General features: G+C 38.7%; 1 protein-coding gene across 1 annotated transcript; it reads right to left on the reverse strand.

The window, feature by feature from the left end:
- Nucleotides 1–2,730: 2,730 nt before the first annotated feature.
- Nucleotides 2,731–3,660, reverse strand: LOC130850402 (olfactory receptor 10V1). Its single transcript, XM_057729925.1, has one exon. It carries the CDS (start codon nucleotides 3,658–3,660, stop codon nucleotides 2,731–2,733), a length of 930 nt encoding a protein of 309 aa, XP_057585908.1.
- Between the last annotated feature and the right edge of the window lie 15,963 nt (nucleotides 3,661–19,623).

The raw sequence follows: 19,623 nt of genomic DNA on the forward strand, positions 1-19,623 counted from the left end.
TCATTTCTCTTTTGTTCTTTAATTAAAAAACATTCTGTTATAGTTGATTTACAATATTATTTAAGTTTCAGGTGTACAACGTGGTGAGTCAAATTTTAATAGATTATACTCTAGTTATTATAAGATATTGGCTAGCTTCTCTGTGCTATACAGTACATCCTTGGGGCTTATTTATTTTATACATAGTAGTCCATACCTCTTAATACCCTATTCCTATCTTGCTCCACCCTCTTCCCTCTCCCTGCTGGTAACCACTAGTTTGTTCTCTATATCTATGAGTCTGTTTCTTTTTTGATATATTCACCAGTTTGTTTTATTTTTTATGTTCCATATGTAAGTGATAACATACAGTATTTGTCTTTCTCTTTCTGACATTTTACTACTGGGTTTCCAAACAATAAAAGAGCTCTCTCAATGCCAATCCCTAGTAAAATTGTGGAAGTGCATGATTGGGCAGAGAACTTGTAAGCATTTGAAAAATCTGGTGATGACTAAGAGCCCATAGGAAGCTACCCAAGACAAATTATGCCAAATACACCACACTTTAAAAATAAGGCTTCTAAATGGTTGTTTATATAAGTGCTATAGTGTATTTTGATTGTATGAAAGGATTTGATATATTTTCTACGATGTCCTTCTTGGAGAGATTGGTTATGATAGATTGGATGGTGAATTGGTAATTTTTTTGTTGCACAGGAAACCACTCCAAACTTAAGGGCTTAAAATATCGAACATTTTCTTTGCCCAGGTTTCTGTGGGTCAGCATTTTGGCCTAGCTTAGCTGGGCAGTTCTGCTGGTATTCCTGGGGTCATTAATGTGGCTGCAGTTGTCAGTGGATTGACTGCAGTTGGTCTAGGGAACCTCAACTTGATGTCCAATTTATGCTCTACAGGGTGTCATCCTAGCCCTGGCTTCTTCACATGTCTCGGGGCAGCAAGAGAAGAATAGGCACCAAAGTGTTAGGATAAACCTCTGCCTGCAACACATTTGCTAAAGTCCCATTGACCAAAGTAAGTCATATATCCATGGGGGACAGGGGTCACCTAAAAGCATGGATACAGGATGATGGGGTCGATGGAGGTGGGGTCATAATGGTTACAGTGTACCACAGATGGTATTAATTAAGAAACTTTCTATCTAGTTGGACACCAGTTCTCAAAGAGGAGGACTCCCATAGATGCTGAATTCAGCCTGTCCTATTCTAGATATCAGTTAATGCCTTGGACAAAGGCAATGAAATACGATTGCAATTTTGGCCATGACACAAAATTATGATGAATAAAATAAATCCTGAACATGACTTTGTCAGTGTGGTCACTTGGCCAAAACCAATAAAAACACCATATATCAGTGTTAAATGAAAAGTCCTACTTGTATGTTAGTAAAGTAAATTATGGTCAGGCAGCATTGAAAGTCATATGAAAACTATATTTGATACCATATATATGAGACTAAAATGATCCAGAGAAAATAATAAAAATACAGTTCACAGGTAAAAGTAACAGTTCCCCAGAATAAAGTGTTCCTAGTGTATTTTGTTTATTTCTGGGTGAACATTCCTATGTGGGTATGGAGTCGGGGAAGATCTAGAAGGTGACTTGTATGAGGAGAGGGTTCAAATATAATCTCCTGGAGGAAAAGTTGATGGAATATTTGCTCCAGAGAAAAGAGGACTGAAGACCTACAGAAGATACATAATCGGTCCTAATACATGTGAAGAGCTGTCATGTAGAAGAAAGCTCTTAGAGGGTAAAAACAGGATCAGTGGGAGGAAGTTGTCTGTAGATAGACTTTAGCTCCAGATAAGTTAATAACCGGAGTTTTCCAGCAAGGAATGGAGTGTCTTACCAGTGAATGATCCCTATCCTTGGAAGCTTAAGCAGAGTCTGGAACAGTCTCTGAGACAGAAGAGATTCTCAAGGAATCCAACTTCAACGATGCCCACCTTCTTCCTCTCCTATATTTACACTTATTAATTTAAATAACATTTCCCTCCATTATTACTATCCTTTTTATTACTGGGGTGCTCTTTAAATGTTAGGAACAGAATCATCAGTTTTCATTTTGGTTAACAAAACAGGAAATGTAAAAAAAAAGTCCTCCTTCCTTTGGCTAACTGCAACCCCCCCGCCCACCCCTTTTTTTTTTTTTTTTTGCCATTCAGGGTGTGCTTAGCCAATATTTAGAACACAATGTTATGACCTTGGAAGGATCATATGCAATCTTCTGGTTCAGCTCTGCCACTTCAGAAATAAGGAAACTGAAGCCTAGAAAGATGGAGAGACTTGCATGAGGTAACAAATATTCCTACTGGCAGAGTGAGCCTAGAATAAGGAGAGTGTCACTGTGTGAAGACAGCTCAGTTTTTAGATTTCTGAATACTTGTGTTCTCTTTCTGGATGTGTCTTTTGTTAGCCACTTTAGTTCTCTTTTCTAAAAATGAAGACAATGATACTTATTACAGGCTGAGTGAGATAACCCACATGAAGTACCTAGTACACAGTAGAGGTCCAATAAATAAATGTTGCCTCTCCTCCACCCATGCCCAGGACATCATGCTGCCTTATGTGGTAAAGCTTTATTTCAGTTAGTAGCATTCATCTCCTATGGTGCTCAGCTTGTCCAGGACACGCCTGGCTCATGCATATCATCCCAGCATAATTATTAATCGCGCCCCCATTTCATTCTCAAAAGTGCCCTGATTTAAATAAGTCGTAGAACCATCCTGCCTAGAACTTGCTTAGCGCCCTCCTTAGGGCATCTTTCAACTCCTTGTTCCTCATACGATAGATCAAGGGGTTTAAAATGAGAGTGATAAAAGTGTAGACCACAGACATCACTCGGCCCATCTCAGGAGAGTAGCTGGAACTGGGGGACAGGTATATAAAGCTGGTGCAACCGTACTGCAGGAGGACCACTAAGATGTGAGAGGAGCAGGTGGAGAAGGCTCGGTGGCGCCCTTCCGCTGACCGGATGTGTAAAATGGCGGCCATGATGAAGCCGTAGGAGATGGAGATCAGTAAGAGGGGAATGCTTAGGACGAGGAAGCTGATGATATACAGAGCGGTCTGGTGAACGTGCGTGTCTGCGCAAGCCAGGTGCGTGACGGCAGGCATGTCACAGTAGAAGTGGTAGATTTCATTGTCGTTGCAGAACGGGAGATGGAAGATTAAAAGAGTCAGTGGTAGTGACAGCAGGAACCCCAGCACCAGGGACCCTCCCATCAACTCCACACACAAGGGCCAGTTCATGATAAGGGTGTATCTTAGAGGGTAACAGATTGCTATAAACCGGTCATAAGCCATGACTGCAAGCAGGACACAATCAGCTACACCCAAGAAGACAAAGAAAAACATTTGGGCACCACATCCAGTGATAGAAACAGGAGTTCTGCCCATTGAAAGAAGGTTCGCCAAGGCCAGTGGGGCGGTGGAAGATGTACAGAAGATTTCCAGAACTGCCAAGTTAGCCAGGAAAAGGTACATGGGGGTGTGCAGGGAGTGGTTGATCTGGACAGTAATTGCAACGACAGCATTTCCACTGAGGCTGGTCAGGTACATCACCAGGAAGGCCACAAAAATCATCACCTGTACCTTCGGGTCAGCTGAGAATGGATGAAAGAAGAATTGTATCTTTGCAGTTTTATTTATTTCTTCCATGGGTACTGCACTGGACTTATGAGAAGGAAAGATGGCACAAGTGGCTAGGTACCTCTCGTTTAATAGGATGCTTTCCCAACTCCTCCATTCACGGAAGTACTTTGGGAATTATGTGCACACTTTCATTTTAGAGCAGATCATGAAATGTTACAATTTGTACATTTGCCACCTTTACCCTCAAGTGCTGAAGACTGAGAAATCCTCAAGGGTGGGGATTTTCATAATCTTTGCTTTAATTCCAGTGTCTTGCACAGTACCTGATGAGAAAGTTTTCCAAAAAGTACTTGCTGAATGAATTAAGGAATATAGTCAATTTAAAGTTCAAAGTTACAAAATAGATAAAATAGCATATCAATTCACTATGGGAGACGAAGTATGAAATTTTAGGAATGTATAAGTAGCTATATGTTGTAGTTTAAAGAAAACTGTGCTAGAGGTACATTGTGATACTGCATCACAAGCTCTGTAATTTAGCTCAAAACCTAGAGACTTTATTGATTCATTTTGCTTCCTCTCCTTTATCCAATAAATATCAGTATTTATTTATCCCTAAATAGTGATAGTTTGTCCTTCAAAAATTTCTTATATCAAAAAACAAATATCGTATGATATTGCTTATATGTGGAATCTTAAAAAAATGATACAAATGAACTTATTTACAAAACAGAAACAGACTCACAGACTTGGAGGATGAACTTATGGTTATGGGGATAAGAGTGGGGGAGGAGGGAAAAACTGGGAGTTTGGGATTGACATATACACACTACTATATTTAAAATAGATAACCAACAAGGGCCTACTGTATAGCACAGGGAACGGTGCTTGATATTCTGTAATAACCTAAATGGGAAAAGAATTTGAAAAAGATTAGATATATGTATATGTATAATGAATCACTTTGCTGGACACCTGAAACGAACACAGCATTGTTAATCAACTATGCTTCAATATAAAATAAAAATTAAAAAAATTCTCGTATCTATTACTTTGGTCTCTTCCCACTGCCCTATCAGTTCTATCCATTATCTTACATTTGGATTCTTGCATTCTCCTCCTATGTAATCTTTCATTTCCCTTCTTTTCTCTCTGTAATACATCCTGCTCTCCATTATCATAGTACTCACCTGCTTAAAAAATTTCAATGCCTTCCTGTTTATTAAATGACAACTTTCACACTCTTCTGCTGATTATTCCAGTCTCTCTTGGATCTGACTTTTTTAGGCTAATCCCACTGTGGCCCTCAAGTATCCCTGTGATGTACCATGTGGTCTATTCATTGGTCTCTTACCCATCATTCTCCCTTCTGCTTCATATAATTCTATCCTCCTTCTAGCTAGAAATCTTCTGTCTTTTGTTTAATCCAAATCCTGCTCACTTTAAAAATTCTAGGTTACGTTCTTCTTTTGCAAAGTCTTTCTGGGCCACTCCAGTTTAAATTTCTCTCTCCTTTCTCTGAAATTCTGTCACTCATAATGTTATGATTTTAGAGCTAATATACTGTCTTTACTGTGTCTGTCTCTTCTGTCCCAAATTATATTCTAGGTTCCTGGAGGACTAGGGCTCTGTCTTATGACAAATTATCATTTATTCCATGTTAAGTTCTAGGCAAAGTGAAAGTACTTAAATGGGTTAACTTACTTCCTCCATTAAACCACTTGATAGGCATGTACTGTTCTCATCCCCATTCTATAGATGAAGACATATAGGATTAAAAAGGTTAAAAAGTGCTCTGAAGTCACATAAGTCAAAAATGGGAGAGCTGGGATTTGAAAGCCTATTTGTCTATAGAGTTTTTGTGCTTAATCTTTGTTTATGGTACACTGTCTCCCCCTATACTTTATATCTTCTAAGTGGCTTTGTTATTTGATTGGTTATAGTTCAGCCATAGGTAGAACTCTGAGTGGTCTACTGGAAAAAGAGTGCCTAGATCTGAGATGAAAAATTTTGGATTACAGTACTTCCAGACTAGAGAGGCGTAATTATAATCGAGACTGTGGTTTATCTAGTAAATTCTGCCCTTGCCAATGCAACAACAGCAACAAAATCTCCCTTCCTTCTCTTATAAGGAGCAGAGGGAAAGTGTTTCATTAAAAATGATGATGTTTTGGGGACTTATCTGGTGGTTAAGACTCTGCGCTCCCAACACAGGGGCCACGGGTTCGATTCTTGGTTGGGGAAACTGATAGGGGAACTAAGATTCCAACTCCTCCCCCCCCAAAAAAAACAAAACAAAACAAAACAAAACTATGATGTTTTGGGTAAGGAGATGTTTTGGGTAAGGATGGAGGGAAAGTGGTTTAATTCATCCTTCATGAAATAAAGCATAGGAAAAAAGAGAAGGCAGATTTCTCAGTGACCCAGGACCTGAGGTCCTGAGTGAGCCCAAAGAGTTTTCAAAGGTGCCTGCAGTTTTAAGCCTCCTGGTGGCTAAGAGTCTAGCCCAAAACCAAGACAGTAGGTTTAGGTTGAGTCACAGCTACACAGATGATACAAATTAATTACTCAATTCATAAGTACACTGGAGATGAAAAGTTCCCATGGTGACTTCTGTTCCACGTTCTTCTTAGTTACCACTTCCCTGGGCTCAGGAAGTCCATGCTACCTCTTGGGCATACATCCACCTAATCTCTTCAAAGCACTTGTGTCTCAATTGTGATGTGTAGCATGCATTGGCTTCATTTCATTACAGAGTCTAGAAAAGGGAAGAGAGAATAAAACGTAGAGCAATACTGTGAAATACAGGATATTGCATAAAATATCCAAGCATCACATTATCCACTTTCTAACTATTCTCTTAACTTCTTTATGCAAAAGTTTCTCACATTGTGGTCTCTTCATTGTGACAAGATAAGGATGTAAGTTATGTTTTTTCAAAAAATTTATTTATTGGCTGCATTGGGTCTTCATTGCTGTGCACGGGCTTGCTCTAGTAGAGGAGAGCAGGGGCTACTCTTGATTGCAGTGTGCATTGTGGTGGCTTTTCTTGTGGGGCAGGGGCTCTAGGCACACAGGCTTCAGTAGTTGTGGCACGTGGGCTCAGTAGCTGTAGCGGACAGGCTTAGTTACTTTGCAGCATGTGGGATCTTCCCAGACCAGGGATGGAATCTGTGTCTTCTGCATTGACAGGCGGATTCTTAACCACTGCGCCACTAGGGAAGTCCAATGTAATTTATGTTTTATCTGGAAGCTATCTCAACTTTAGATTATATGACGTGCTTTTGTTATTGCAAAGAAGAAACCAACTTTATGTTTGGTTGGAACATGTTTGGTTTGGAAGAAACTGAGACACATGTTTCAAAAGATGGTCTGAAACATATTTGTTCTAAATGATGCCAAAATATTGAACCAAACATCAGGCATCATGCAGACAAATAACTGAGTGCTTTGCTTACTTCAGTATTTATGTAAATCTGGAGGAACGGTAGGGGTTATCCGGATCCATGTGCACTTCCTAAACTAGAATGTGTATATTCTAGAATCTAGAAGGTACAAAACTGTGTCCAGGACAAAGTGAAACCTTAGCATCAACATGGCACAGTCAATTTTAACCTGAAAATTTTTGGATATAAAAAAAATGTGGAGATAGTATACATAGAAAAAAGATCCCCATGAACTTTGGGAGATAAAAACATAAGATTTCTGAAAAATTTCTTGGTGGTTGATCACCAAGTCCTTAGGAATGTAAATTGCCTCTCATGCTAATTAGAGTACCTAAGTAGAAAAGATGTAAAAGTACTGATTTAGACCCTAGAATGGCTATTACTCAGTGGAAAATATAATTCCCCAGACTTCCCAAAATAAAATCTTGACTTGGAACAGGTCATCCTTTATTATTCCAAAGAACACAACTAAAGTAGTCAACACTTTCTAAGATAGGTATGGCCCAGAGAAAACTCCCAGGGGATAACTAGTCTTTGGAAAGATGTTTTATCATCTCTTGAGACTGTTTACAATCACGCAACCAAGAACAAAGCTTCATGAGCTCTTTGTGCTTCACAGAAACCCTGTACATGTTGACTAGTGGCCATAAAAATCACCCCCCAGCCACAGAATCAGAGCTCTGCCGGGTTATGTGATCCATCTCTTCCAAAGAGATTGCCTGACTTGCTCAGGATTGCCCCAGTGGGTCATTTTTTAATTCATCATTTAAATATCCAAGGTACTGTGGGGGTGCAAAGATGATTGAGATGCCATCTACTTTATGGAGTCATAGGGACAAGACCGTCGGCCAGATTTTCCCTTATTCCTGTTCTATTTGCAACACCTTCCACCCTCTCCTGTCAGTTTCTCTCAATTTAAATTGTAGACAACATTTAATATCAAGGGAGAAAAGGTAGTGAAAAAGTAGTCTTTTAACTCAGTCAGTAAACTGTCTCTTTGATTATACAATCAGATTTTAGGAGAATGCATTCACTAAAAAAAAAGCATATAAATTTGGGGGGGATGATGATTCCAAGAAAGGTGGTAGAAGGTAGGCTATGTTGGAATTGGATGATGTGTATTCAGATCCCCGCTTTGCTACTTATTTATTTTGTGATCTTGCTAACTCATCTGCCTTCTATAAGACCCTCTTTGCTCAGAATAACACCTCACTACTTGACATGATTGTTGTGATGTGCAAATGAAACAATGTCTGTAAAAGAACCTACAAGAATGTCTGGCACATATTAACTGTTCAATAAAATATATTGATTGATTGATTCCTTCATTATCTATCCTGAGACTGAAAAAGATTTACATGGCTGAGCAGACAGAATGCCTGGCAGAATTATGTAACACTTTCTAGGAGAAATTTTGTATTGCATCTGGTTCCACTACTAATTTCCTGTGTCATCTTATATTGCAGAATCCCTCTTTAGGTAGAGTGAAGAATGAGCACTGCTTCATCTACTTACAAATTTGTTGTTACAGTTAAAAGGTAGCTTATATAAAATGTCCTCACTTTAGGTTTATCTACATGGCCTAATTGAACGTATTGTTTTATCTGTTAGCACAGATTTGGACCCACCTAAAGAGGAAAATAAAATCTTAATTTGGGAGTTTTGACTTTGGGATAAACAGGGAAGGGAGAATAATGTTCTCACCATCATTCAGAGGGCAAAAGCCCTGCTTGGAGCATAGGTATTTGTGTCTCCTGGAGGTACTCACACCAGCTGGAAAATTCCCGCATCAGATGTACCCAAACAAAGGATATATTTGTCTTTACAAGACGTTTTTGAATAACTTTTTCTATATGTCAATATAAAGGAATTTTTATATATGAACTTATGAATTCATAAATATTCATAAAATTAATTCATAAAATAAAACACAAATTTTACATATGTCAGTAAATCTGAAGAAATTATATGTCTGAAGAGAGTATCTTTACTTTCTGGAAGAGACTCCCGGAGTATTTTCTGGCAGAAGCATCTGGAAAGAAGAGCCAAAGTTGTGTCCCTTTACCATTTTTTTAAAAATTTATTTTATTTTTATTTTTTCCTTTTCTTTTTTTATTCAAGTATAGTTGATTTATAGTGTGCCAATCTCTGCTGTACAGCAAAGTCACTCAGTTATACATATATATACATTCTTTTTTTAATACTCTTTTCCATTATGGTTTATCCCAGGAGATTGTCTATGGTTCCTTGTGCTATACAGTAGGACCTTGTTGTTTATCCATCCTCTATACAGTAGTTTGCATCTGCTAATCCCAAACTCCCATTCCATCCCTTTCCCTCTCTCCCTGCCCCTTGGCAACGACAAGTTTGACCTCTATGTTTGTGAGTCTGTTTCTGTTCCATAGATATGTTCATTTGTGCCGTATTTTATATTCCACATGTAAGTGATATCATAAGGTATTCAAATGGCATTATTTTGTTCTTTTTAATGGCTGAGTAGTATTCCATGGTATATATGTACCACATCATCTTTATCCATTCATCTGTCAATAGACGTTGAGGTTGTTTCCATGTTTTCGCTATTATGAATAGTGCAGCTACGAACATAGGGGTACATATATCTTTTTGAATTAGAGTTTTGTCCAGGTATATTCCCAGGAGTTGGACTGCTGGATCATTCTCTTTACTGTTAATAGACTGAGTCATATGGAATTTGCTTCTAAAAGTCAATAATGGTAGCATATAGGCAATCTCACATAATACGTTCAACATAATACTTTTGCAAGTATACTTGGAGTATATCAAATGACATATTCAGACACAACAAAAAGTTATTACTCTCCTACTGCATAATAATAGGTAATATTTATTGGGTACTGTGCACCGTGCTAATCATTTTACAAGCATCCTTTCACTTAATTGGTCCTTCAGTCCTATGCAACAGGTGTCTTTATTGTCCGTATTTTTTCCAGGTGAAGAAATTCAGGCTTCAAAGGTAACCAACTTGCCCAGCTAGTAAATGGCAAAGTAACACTTAATTCCTAGGTCAGTCTGAAGCAAGTCGAAGCTTCTATCATGAAAATAAATTGTACCTCACTGAACAATGTGCAATGTGTAAGGCTGACTGATAGATGTCCTAGAGAGACAAATCCTTTCATTCTAATTGTCCTTTATCAACAAACTATTTCACTGTAAAATAAAGTGCCACAAGCCTTTCTCAGATCTTTACAAAGTCAGTGCTCAGTGCTCTAATTTGTAATCTCGCTTTCCTTTTTGCTCCTCCTTTCTGTCCTCTCTCATCAACTACTCATTTAATCAATATTCATTTTTAATAAATCTTTAAAAAACATTTATTAAGACCCTCTTCTATGTGAGGCATAGCTCTCATTTCCGGGAGAAGAGGGAAAAGTGTAGAGAATGAGAGGGAATGTCAATACTCAAAGAGCTCAAAATTGAATGAGAGGTGCAGTAATAAAAAGAACACAAGTCAAATTCAGCTGAAGGCTGTCGTAAAAGGACAATGTTAGAAAAGTGCAGGCACATCTCTCTTTTTCCAATAATGCTTTTTGAAAAATTGTATGTAATTAGAATTATTTTTTAATTCATATGGGGGATTGTTAAGGAGAAGAAACCTTCTAGCCATTCCTTTTATAATAGAAGTAGATATTTTCTAATTCTTCAGCTTCTATTGACGTTTGGGATGACGGATATATTTTTAAACTGGAGAAACCTTGAAAGTACTGACATCTCTATATTTCAAAGCTAGTTAGTGTTGGACTCAATCTGATCTAGAGCATGATCCCTTGACCATTTTGGACAGAGCCTCCTTGCCATGCATCACTTTGAAGAACATGGATTTCACAGTATGTATTCCTGAATTCTTCTTAAACTGTCTTGTATAGAACACTGGTTCTGAGTCAAAACTGAACTTTGACTCTTTCTGGGAAAACTCCATACTTAGATTCTGTTCCCTGGCCAATGACCACCACAAGTCTTGTCCTGGTTACAAGCTAGGGATTTTCCTAAGCTTCTAAAATCTGGAGTCTGGAAGGAGATTCTTACCTTTTGCTGTTCTCACGTAGACTGTACGCCATTGCAGATTTACATGGATACTTTGCAAAATGCTGAGGATCCCTCAGCGGATCTGTAGTCTGTCCTCAGAGGATCTGTGGGCTGGCATCCTGACTGCTTCTAGATTCACGTATCTCACTGATTCAGCACACTGTGTTAAAGCACTTCTCAAACTAGATCTGACTCCTATCTGATCAACTCTGGGAATGAGAGTGTGTTCCATCGTGTCTCTTTGTATAAGGCAACATCTGGCTTTACTTCTCATATCTCTGTAGCCTGGAACTTACCTTTGAAGTTCCCTTGACATTTGGACGCGAAATTATCATCAAATAATGACATTCATAGTAACTAAGCTGGCTAAAGTGACACTCTTGGTCCCCTGAGATGACCTGGGAAGGGCTGCTTGGGAAGCATCAAGCGACAAGATTAAATTCAGTGTTCCTAAGAGTTAAAACTGCAGCAGGATTATTCCATTGGTACATCTTCCCTAAGGATTATTTTTCAGTCACTTGATGAACTCAAAGATGAGACCGGGTGGGGAAAAGAAAAATTACTATTTTCACTTGATTTACCTTGAAATCATATTCAGAAAAAAGAAAATTTCCACATGCAGAATTATTCACTCTTTGTTCTTTTCCATATTGTGCAGTATCCTCTTTTCTGTTTGCTTCTGAGAAATTAATTCCTCTTGACTTGCCTCTTATATTTCTGATTCCTTCTTAGTCTACTTTGCTGGCTTTTACACTTTCCCTAATTCCCACTCACGCTGGATCTTGGCCCCAGGTCCTCTTTTCTATTTTTTGGGTAGGTAATCCAGTTTGGTTGCTTGGCTTTAAATACAAACAACGTTGAGGCTGATAAGTCTCAAATGTGTTATTTGCAGCCTGACTTTGTCCTTGAACTCCAGACTAATATATCCACTGTATATCCACTAGTATATCCACTGTCTCCCTGACATCTCTATTTGGATCCTAGTAAGTATCTCACTTTTAACACATCAAAACGAGAAGTTTCACCCACCATCTACTTGGGTGTTATGTATTGGACCATTCAAATCCTGACAGTAGTCTATCAATTTTATTTGACATTAATGAATCTAACGCTTCATTCAATTTCATGTAAAACATCTGGAGAGATGGTTTTCTTTCAGTGTCCCTTGAAGTGGAGAGCATCTAGAGCTGCTGCTGCTGCTTCTTTCTTCTTCTTCTTCTTCTTCTTCTTCTTCTTCTTCTTCTCCTCCTCCTCCTCCTCCTCCTCCTTTTTTCTTCTTCTCCTTTTTTTTTTTTTGCGTTGAGTCTTTGTTGCTGCCCATGAGCTTTCTCTAGTTGTAGAGAATGGGGGCTACTCTTCATTGTGCTGCGTGGGCTTCTCATTGTGGTGGCTTCTTTTGTTGCAGAGCATGGGCTCTAGGCGCATGGGCTTCAGTAGTTGCAGCACATGGGCTCAGTACTTGTGGCTTGAGGGCCCAGTTGCTGCATGGCGTGTGGGATCTTCTCAGACCAGGACCCATGTCCCCTGCATTGGCAGGCAGATTCTTAACCTCTGCGCCACCCAGGAAAGTCCCTAGAGCTGCTTCTGCTGCTGCTGCCATCACCACTGCTGCTGCTTCTTCTTCTTTTTTAAAGCTTTTCATGAAATCATAGAATAAGAAGGGATTTTAGAGGCCATGTAATGGTGATCATTTTGGATCCCCATATCTCAAACGACCTTCAATTATCAATGGAGTCTTCAAGATAATTTTAGTATTTCAAAAGCCCTAACATACATCATACATTTTTTGGGAATAATTGTATACATGTGTCATTGTTATTATTACTGCTACTCTTTGATTTTTTAAATTAATTAATTAATTAAATTCATTTATTGGCTGTGTTGGGTCTTTGTTGCTGCCCATGGGCTTTCTCTAGTTGTTGTGAGTGGGGGCTACTCTTCATTGTGGTGCGCAGGCTCCTCATTGTAGTGGCTTCTCTTGTTGTGGAGCATGGGCTCTAGGCATGCAGGCTTCAGTAGTTGTGGCACACAGGCTCAATAGTTGTGGCTCACGGGCTCTAGAGCACAGGGTCAATAGTTGTGGCGCATGGGCTTAGTTGCTCTGTGGCATGTGGAATTTTCCCAGAGCAGGGCCCAAACCCGTGTCCCCTGCATTGGCAGGCGGATTCTTAACCACTGCACCACCTAGGAAGTCCAACTCTTTGATTTTTGTTTGTTTAAAAATAGAGTTAGGCAGATAGTAATTTTTAAACCTTGGGGGTCGGAGGCAATGTGTAAGAATGGTTAAAAGTGTAGGTCTAATTCAGACAGACTTGGATTCAAACCTTGGCTCAGCCACTGACTATATGTGTGTCCTTGGGTACATTAATTGCACTTTTTAAGCTTTGGTTACCTTATCTGTAGTGTCAACGATAGTACTGTTCCCCTCTCCTAGAGTAGTTGTGGAGATTGAATGAGATAATGCACATGCAGTGTTCATCATGTTACCTAACCCTTCATTACCTTTTTTTTTTTAAGCTCTTGATTGGAATATAATTGCTTTACACTGTTGTGCCAATTTTTGCTGTACAACAAAGTGAATCAGCTGTATTTATACATACATCCCCATATCCCCTCCCTGCCATGACTCCTTCCCACCCTCCCTATCCCAGCCCTCTAAGGCATCACCCATCATTGAGTTGATCTCCCTGTGTTATACAGCAGCTTCCTACTAGCTATCTATTTTACAGCTGGTAGTGTATATATGTCAATGCTACTCTCTCACTTCGTCTCAGCTTCCCCTTCACATGCTACCCCCTCCCAAACCCCGTGTCCTCAATTCCGTTCTTTACATCAGTATCTTTATTCTTGCCCTGTCACTGGGTTCACCAATACCATTTTTTTTTAGATTCCATATATATGAGTTAGCATACAGTATTTGTTTTTCTCCTTCTGGCTTCCTTCACTCTATACCTTCATTAGCTTTAAAATGATTGTTGTAGGGTTTATGGAGAAAACACTGTAAAATTTGTATGGTGCAGAGAATGTTAAGAGCTACTGATTATTCAACTTTCCTTCCAATACAGATACTTATGTTCAATATTTTATTTTTCCACTTTGTTGAGGTATAATTGACAAATAAAAATTGTATGTATTTAGGGTGTACAATGTTATATTTTGTTGTATATTGTGAGATGATCAAGCTAATTAATATATTCTTCTCATATAGTTAACTTTCATGTGTGTGTTGAGAGTACTTAATATCTACTTGCTTAGAAAATTTCAAGTATACAATGCATTATTAACTTTAGTCACATGTTGTATACTAGGTCTTTGGAACTTATTCATCTTATAACTGAAATCTTGCACCCTTTGGCCAACACCTCCCTATTCCCCTCGTTCCCTGTCCCTTGGGAGCCACCCTTCTACTCTCTGTTTCTATGAGTTCAACTGTTTTTAGGTTCCATATATAAGTGATATCACCATTTGTTTTTCTGTGTCTAGCTTATTTCACTTAGCATGATCTCCTGTAGGTCCATCTTGTCACAAATGGCAGGATTTCATTCTTTATCAGGCTGACTGATGTATACATGTCCCATTGGTCAATGTGTCTGTTTTTGTACCAATGCCATACTATTTTAATTACTACAGCTTTGTATTATAATTAAAAATCAGGACACGTGATATCTCCAGCTTTGTTCTTATTGTTCAAGATTGCTTTTCCTCTGGGATCTTTTGTGGTTCCTTCCATTTGAATTCTAGGGTTGTTTTTTCTACTTCTGTGAAAAATACTATTGGAATCTTAGTAGGAATTGCATGACCCTGTAGATAACTTTGAGTAGCATGGACATTTTGAAAATATTAATTCTTTCAATTCATGAACATGGGTTATCATTTCATTTATTTGTGTCATCTTCAATTTCTTTCATCAATGTTTTATAGTCTTCAATGTACAAGTATTTTACATCCTCATTTAGGTTTACTCCTAAGTATTTTATTTATTTTGTTGCTTTTGTAAATGGGATTATTTGCTTAATTTCCTTTTTTTAAAGAAATTTTATTGAGATACAGTTAACATACAATACACTGCGTATATTTAGAGTGTACAATTTGCTATTTTTTCTTATTAGTAATGTATATATGGCAATCCCAATCTCCCAATTCATTCCCCCCTTAATTTCCTTTTGAGATAATTTGTTGTCAGTGTATAGAAATGCAACTGATTTTTGTATGTTGCTTTTGTATTCTGCCACTTTGCTGAATTTGTTTATAGATTCTAATGGTATTTTTGTGACTCTTTAGGCTTTTCTATATATAAAATCATGCCATCTGCAGAGATAATTTTACTTTTCTGACTTGGATAGCTTTTAATTCTTTTTCTTACCTAATTTCTCAGGCGAGGACTTCTGGTATTATGTTGAATGGAAGTGGTAAATTTGTGTTCAGAGATACTGGAAAGTTATTTGATATATATCAGCAGAGATTCTTTATAAAAGTTCTGAATAAAATGGGAATAGAAATAGACTGTTTGAATATGCACTAGCTAACGTTTAGTAATTCTGTAAGTATTCATCGAGTACTCATTGTGTGCTAGGAACTTGGAATACACTGGTAAATAAGACAGGAAAAACTTCTGCTTTTGTGTTTACATTAGTGAATGCTTCTTGTGATGTAGGCACCCTTCTGGGTACTTCACTCGTATCACTTAATATTCACAATTAACTAGACGAAGGAGGGAATACTATTACTTTTATTTTTTGGATAAAGAAATTGAGGACCAAGATGTTGAGTAACTTACCCAAGGCCATGCAACCAAGTAATGGCACCAGAACTCAAACCTATGCTATCCCACTCTAAAGCAGGAATCAGCAAACTACACCCTACAGGCCACATCGGCAGGTTGCTTATTTTTGTAAATAATGTTTTATTGGAACACAGCCATACTTATTCATTCCCCTGTTGCCTGTGGCTGCTTTTATGTTACAACAGCAAAGATGAACAGTTGTGACAGAGGCTATATAGCCCATAAAGCCTAAAATATATACCCTCTGGGACTTTACATAAAAAATTTGCTGGCCCCTGTCGTGCAGCTTTATTCTCTATCATGCACTGACTCTTTGTATTAAAAAAGACTATATTAGAATTTCACAGCAGGCATCATTTTAAATGGTGGAATAACCAACCACATTCATAACATATCAGGTACTAGACAGGACACACACTATCACCATGATTAGTCAACACTTTCTGGAGGTTCTGACTAATGCAGTAAGACAAGAAAATGAAATAATTGGTCTCAGATGATAAGATTTTACAGCTAGAAAATGTCAGCAATTTTCACTTAAAACTACTGCATTTATTAAGAGAATTAGGAAACCCTGGGGTGGGGCCTGAGGGTCTGCACTTGTACCAAGCTCCCAGCTGACACTGATTCTGCTGGTGTCGCGTGTGATACTTTGAATAGCAAGTGTATTCATTGCAAACACTGTCATCTGGAATGTAGCTTTAAAGCCCTTCAAATTGGGTTACATTCCCAGCTTCACCTCTTTTAAGATACCTAATTTTGGTCAAATTATTTAACTCTGCAAGCTCCAGTGTCATCATCTGTTAAATGGAGGTAATCACAGGTAATAATGCAAATTACCTGCTTAGCAGAAAATCTGCCCATAGTTAAGTATCATTTCTATTAACGGTCAGCTCTTACTATTTCTCACAGGTCAAATTGCCTTTGGAGCTCTACTTTGACAACCAGTGGAAATGCAGAAGGCAGTGGAAAACATCCTAAACTACTTATGTATATATTTTTTAAACAAAGTCAGTCAGATAAAGTATTCTGTTGGAGAGCAGAATCACATTTTTTTCCCACACCTATCCAAACTGCCATATAATTAAGCTTTGAGGGTGAGAAGAAGCCAGTGTAGAAGTAAGGAGCCAGGCAAGTCTGATTCTGGGACCACCAGGCTTCCCATGGCAGGTCCCTCCTCCTGACTGTTCCCCTGCCTCTCTCTTCCCGTCTACAGTCTGTTCTCTGCACCATAGTTGAGTGAGCTTGTTATAACACAAGGGCCATCATATACCTCTCCTTAAATCCTGGGTTTCCATAACGCTTATAATGGAATCCAAACTTCTAACCATGGCCCTCAAGGTTCTGCATGATCTGACACTAACTTCCTCTCTGACTTCCTCTCTCCCCATCACCTACTCCTCTCTATCCCTCCATCCACATTGCCTTTCCTGTGGTTCAGTAAACCTGCCAAATAATCTCTCTGCCTCAGGACACTTGCATGCTCTCATTCCGCCCCAACCATGTTTTTTTCCTACTCTTTTTTTTTTTTTAACACGTTCTGGCAGCCTTGTAAAATTATTTTATTTTTACTTTTTTATTGTGGTAAGAACACTTTACATGAGATCTACACCTTCTTAAAAAATTTAAGTGTACAATACGTTAACCATAGGCATGATATTGTACAGCAGATATCTGGGACATAATCATCTTGCACCTGCATTAAAAAAATGTGTGGGGCTTCCTAGGTGGCACAGTGGTTAAGAATCTGCCTGCCCATGCAGGGGACACAGGTTCGGGCCCTGCTCCGGGAAGATTCCTCATGCCATGGAGCAACTAAGCCTGTGCGCCACAACTATTGAGCTTGTGCTCTAGAGCCCGTGAGCCACAACTGTTGAGCCCATGTGCTGCAACTATTGAAGCCTATGCGCCTAGAGTCCATGCTCTGTAAAAAGAGAAGCCACTCAATGAGGAGCCCATGCACCACAATGAAGAGTAGTCCCTGCTTCCAGCAACTAGAGAAAGCCCATGTGCAGCAATGAAGATCCAACACTGCCAATAAATAAAATAAATAAATTTATTAAAAAAATGTATGTTTGTATTTATTTATTTATGTATCTTGGCTGTGCCGGGTCTTAGTTGCAGCATGCAGGATCTTTTTTTAGATATGGCATGTGAGCTCTTAGTTGTGGCATGCATGTGGAATCTCGCTCCCTGACCGGGGAGCGAATCCGGGCCCTTGCTTTGGGAGTGTGGAGTCTTACCCACTGGACCACCAGGGAAGTCCCCTGCATTTTTTATGTTTCTCAGGCATGTGTTCAGAAGTCATTTTCCCAGAAAGGTCATTCTCCACTCCTTTAACTAACGTTGTCCACCCTTAACCTTATTACTCTGCTTTATCCTCCACATAGCACTTATCATTACCTAAAATTATATTATTTACTTTTTAATTCATTGTCTGTTCTTTCTCATAAAGGATGTAAGCTTCCTCAGGTCTAGGACTTTTTCTGTCTTATTTACTGCCCGTCCCCCCCCTCCCCCCACCCCGCCACCGGCCACATCAGTGTCAGGAACACAGAGTAGGTACTCAATAAATAGATGCTAAATAAACGTGATAGTATTCCTGTGAAGGAAAGAGATGATGCAGTTAACATCAGCCTCTAGCATCCCTCAGAGAGGAGAAATTTCCTGGAGACTCTAGCAGCTCTGCCTCTCTGGTCCCCAAATGGTATGTAATATTTCTAAGCTCTCAGGGCAATAAACGCTTAAAGATCCCTCTGCTAACTTAGCCTCCTTATGATTTTCAATAAGTCTGAGGTAAGATTTGACTTTTGTTTAGAAAAAACCTCCCTGATGATGTGGTCGCTCCTTTTTGTTTTCTTTCTATTTTTAAAATTTAGGCAATTAAACAAATGTACAAAAAATTTACAGAAAACAGGTAAAGATACTTAGTTCTCCTAACAACACATATTTATAATGCTCTATGGGTTTTTAAGGCTTTGGTCCAGTTATAAAGACGTTTCACACTGCTGTGATTGTGGTAGGTAAAGGATTTAGCTTTCTTTATCTTTAAACTGACTTTCCTCTGTTTACACTTCCCGTGTCTCACCATTTCTTCTGGATTCTTTTTTTAGTGAAGGCCTTTTAATGCACTGAATTCATACACCATATTATTTAATGATTCTTGAGCAGTTAGACATTTTTGTTCCCTGTGGGTTGTGTGATTTGCTTCTTTATTTGAGATACAGAAACAATACCACTAGAGAGAGCTTTATGTGAATACCTTTTTCATTCCCTTCACTTGCTTCTTTAGAATTAATTCCCAGCAGTAGGAATATTAAATGCCTACTTAAAAAAAAAAAAAAAAAAGAATCTCAACTAGGAGATGATGTACTGTCTTCTATAGGTAGAATATAGCAAATCATTCTTCTTCCCCAAGTCCTTATATACAAAGCTGAAACCTGCAAAGGAGACAAGCATGGGGACATATTCATGGCAAGCCACCAAGGAGTAGTGGTTGTGTGCAGTCTGCAGTGTCTGGCCAGGGTTGGAGCCTGTGCTTTGGTTTCTCTCCTCTGTAGCATGGGGACAATATGGCTCCTACCTCATAAGTTTATTTTGAGGAATAACCCAGTTAATTGGCATACAGTGCTTGGAATCGTCCCTGACATCCAGTAAATGTTAGTCATTATTATTTGTAATGCAACGGGCACCCAGAGACACTCAATACACATTAGCTAGTATTTTAGCTTTATTGTT

Source organism: Hippopotamus amphibius, chromosome 3, assembly GCF_030028045.1.
Source record: "Hippopotamus amphibius kiboko isolate mHipAmp2 chromosome 3, mHipAmp2.hap2, whole genome shotgun sequence".
Classification (NCBI taxonomy): domain Eukaryota; kingdom Metazoa; phylum Chordata; class Mammalia; order Artiodactyla; family Hippopotamidae; genus Hippopotamus; species Hippopotamus amphibius.

Excerpts from the sequence above, each read along its gene's own strand:
- LOC130850402 (XM_057729925.1), bottom strand. The coding sequence starts at position 3,660 with ATGGAAGAAATAAATAAAACTGCAAAGATACAATTCTTCTTTCATCCA.